A 2,370-nucleotide genomic window follows, 5' to 3' on the forward strand; every position below is an offset into this window, starting at 1 on the left:
CAGCGCGCACATCGCCCAAGCGGTCGACACTTACATCGAACATGTCGCCCCCGATCTTCTTGAGGCCGATCGTGTCCGGGATCCAGGCGGTGCACAGGGTCGCGGTCCACGGGTTCTGCGTCGGCGCGCCGGGCTCGTGCTGGCCGTGCGTCGTTTGCACGAAGAAGGCGCGGAAGAACGTGGTGGAGGGGGAGGAGCCGGGGAAGAGGGTGCGGGGGTCGAGGAAGGGTGTGTCGGGGTGCGTGGTTAGGCGGGGGAGGTGGGTGCGTGCGGCTGCAGGAGGGGTGTTAGTCTTTTGCGTTAGAAGGGAGGGGGGAGGGGGGAGGGGAGGAGGGGCTTACCGCGCAGGACTTCCCACTTCCAGTACAGCGTCGTGTTGGGCGAGTTCGGGTTGAGCGTGCCTGTGATCGTGAAGTCGGCGAAGGTGACGATGTTCTCGGCCGGGTCCGCGATGGTGTTGGCGGGCGGCTGCGCGCCGCCGCCGCCGCCGACGTTGACGGGGGTGTTGGCACTGGACGATGCCGCCGCCGCCGGACCGCTGGGGGCCGAGAGGTTGCCTTCTCCCATGTTGTTTGGGGCAGGGCCAGTGCCGCTGCCGACGTTGACGGGGGTGTTGGAGGCGAAGTGATTACCCTCTACCATGTTGCTTGCGGCAGGACTAGTGCTGCCGCCGACGTTGACGGGGGTGCTGGCGATGGACGATGCCGCCGGCGCCGGACTGTTGGAGGCGAGGTGATTGCCTCCTACCATGTTGCTCGCGGCAGGGTCGGTGCCGCCGCCGACGTTGACGGGGGTGTTGGGGGTCAAGAGGTTGCCTTCCACCATGTTGCTCTCGGCCTGATACGCGTTGGGGGGCAGCTGCTCACCGCCGGTGCCGTCGACGTTGAAGGGGGTGCTGGAGGCGAAGAGGTTGTCTTCTACCATGTTGCATGCGGCAAAGTCAGTCTCGTCCATTTCGCTGATCATCGTGTCGAGGTCCGGGGTGCTGGTGGCGAAGAGGCTGTCCTCTGCCATGTTGATTGCGTCAAAGTCAGTGTCTTCCAATCCGCTGATCATCGGGTCGTGATCGGGGTAGACGATGGGGGTTGGAGGCATCTTGAAGGCATTCTGCATGCCACCGGGCGCCGGGTGGTAAACGTGAGAGGTGCTGAGAGAGGGCGTGGTGATGGCTTGGGTCATCTGCGCAACACCAGCAACAGGTCCACGGGTGGAGAAGTTGGCAGAAGGGGGCACACTCTGCATGCCGCCGGGCCCCGGGTGGTAAGCGTTGGAGGGCCTCAGCGAGGGCGTGGGGATGGCTTGGGCCATCTGCGCAACACCAGCAATATCTCCATCACCGGTGCCGAAGTCGGCAGAAGGGTGCATGCTGGCCGTGCCGGGCTGCGTGGTGTAGAGGGCAGCAAACCGTCCCGGCTTGGCAGAGAACGAGGAAGTTCCAGGTATCGGCGTGCTGTTGCGCTTGCGCTTCTGGTTACCACTGGCCACGGAGTTGTCACGGACGGTGAAGGTGCCGAGAGGAGGCATCCTCGTACTGGTCTGCGTAGAGCCAGCCACAGCTTCCTTGGAAGTGGTGAAGGCCGTAGGAGGCGGCATGCTGGTCATACTCTGCGTAGCGCCAACCACGAGCTCGTTGCGGACAGGGAATATTCCAAAATGGGGCATGTCGGGGTTGCTCGAGAGTCCGCCGGCCGTAGGGTGGTTGTTGACAGTGGAGGTCACAGGAGGAGGCGCAATGGGCGCGTTGTTGGCGTTGACATCTTCGACCGTCTCATCGCTGTCGTAGTCCTTCTCGACTTCGTAGTTCGCATCGGGATAGCCGGTGGGGTTCAGGTTTGTAGTCTGGTCCATGCTGGGTCCCTCGCCAGAGTCAAATGGAGCGGGGGATTGGGTTTTGCGAGGGGGAATCAGGGTTGCTAAAACTTCAGTGAGCTTGATGAAAAATGGAAGCATGGGTTGCACGTACTATGGAAGGAGCAAATGTCCGGTTGGAGCAGATGTTCGGGTTGATCAGAAGAGGTGGAGGTTGAGAAGAGGAGGAGGAGGAGGGAGCCAATGCAGGCGGAAGGTTATGCTTGAGCTGGGCAGTGACGGTCTCGGTTAATGGCTCATGACATATGCCTCGTGATAGCCATGTCGTGTTATGAGTGGAGTAACACCTTGGGCAGTGAATGGTGCAGGTGGTTGGAAATCACTCTCAAAGGCAAACGTGACAGGCGCTTCAAGGAGTCCAGAGAGCCCTCACCCGTCCAGTACACCATTTGGAGCAGAATCTTTTGATGTTGTCACGTCTGTCATGCAGAGCTGTTTTCCTATTTCTCTTGAGAACAGTGAAGTCAATGATCCTCCACATTGCCTTTGCTCTTCCATGCG

At 61.0% G+C, this 2,370-nt stretch overlaps 1 protein-coding gene across 1 annotated transcript; it reads right to left on the reverse strand.

Annotated features, from left to right (window-relative positions):
- Positions 1-287: 287 nt before the first annotated feature.
- On the reverse strand, positions 288-1,950 carry SLS55_006003 (uncharacterized protein; the record flags this gene model as incomplete). Its single annotated transcript, XM_066777441.1, has 2 exons — positions 288-292; positions 342-1,950. The coding sequence occupies 2 exons, from the start codon at positions 1,948-1,950 to the stop codon at positions 288-290; spliced, it is 1,614 nt and encodes a 537-aa protein (XP_066631536.1).
- Positions 1,951-2,370: the final 420 nt, after the last annotated feature.

This window comes from Diplodia seriata, assembly GCF_021436955.1.
Source record: "Diplodia seriata strain FDS-637 chromosome Unknown scaffold_6, whole genome shotgun sequence".
NCBI classification, from domain to species: Eukaryota; Fungi; Ascomycota; class Dothideomycetes; order Botryosphaeriales; family Botryosphaeriaceae; genus Diplodia; species Diplodia seriata.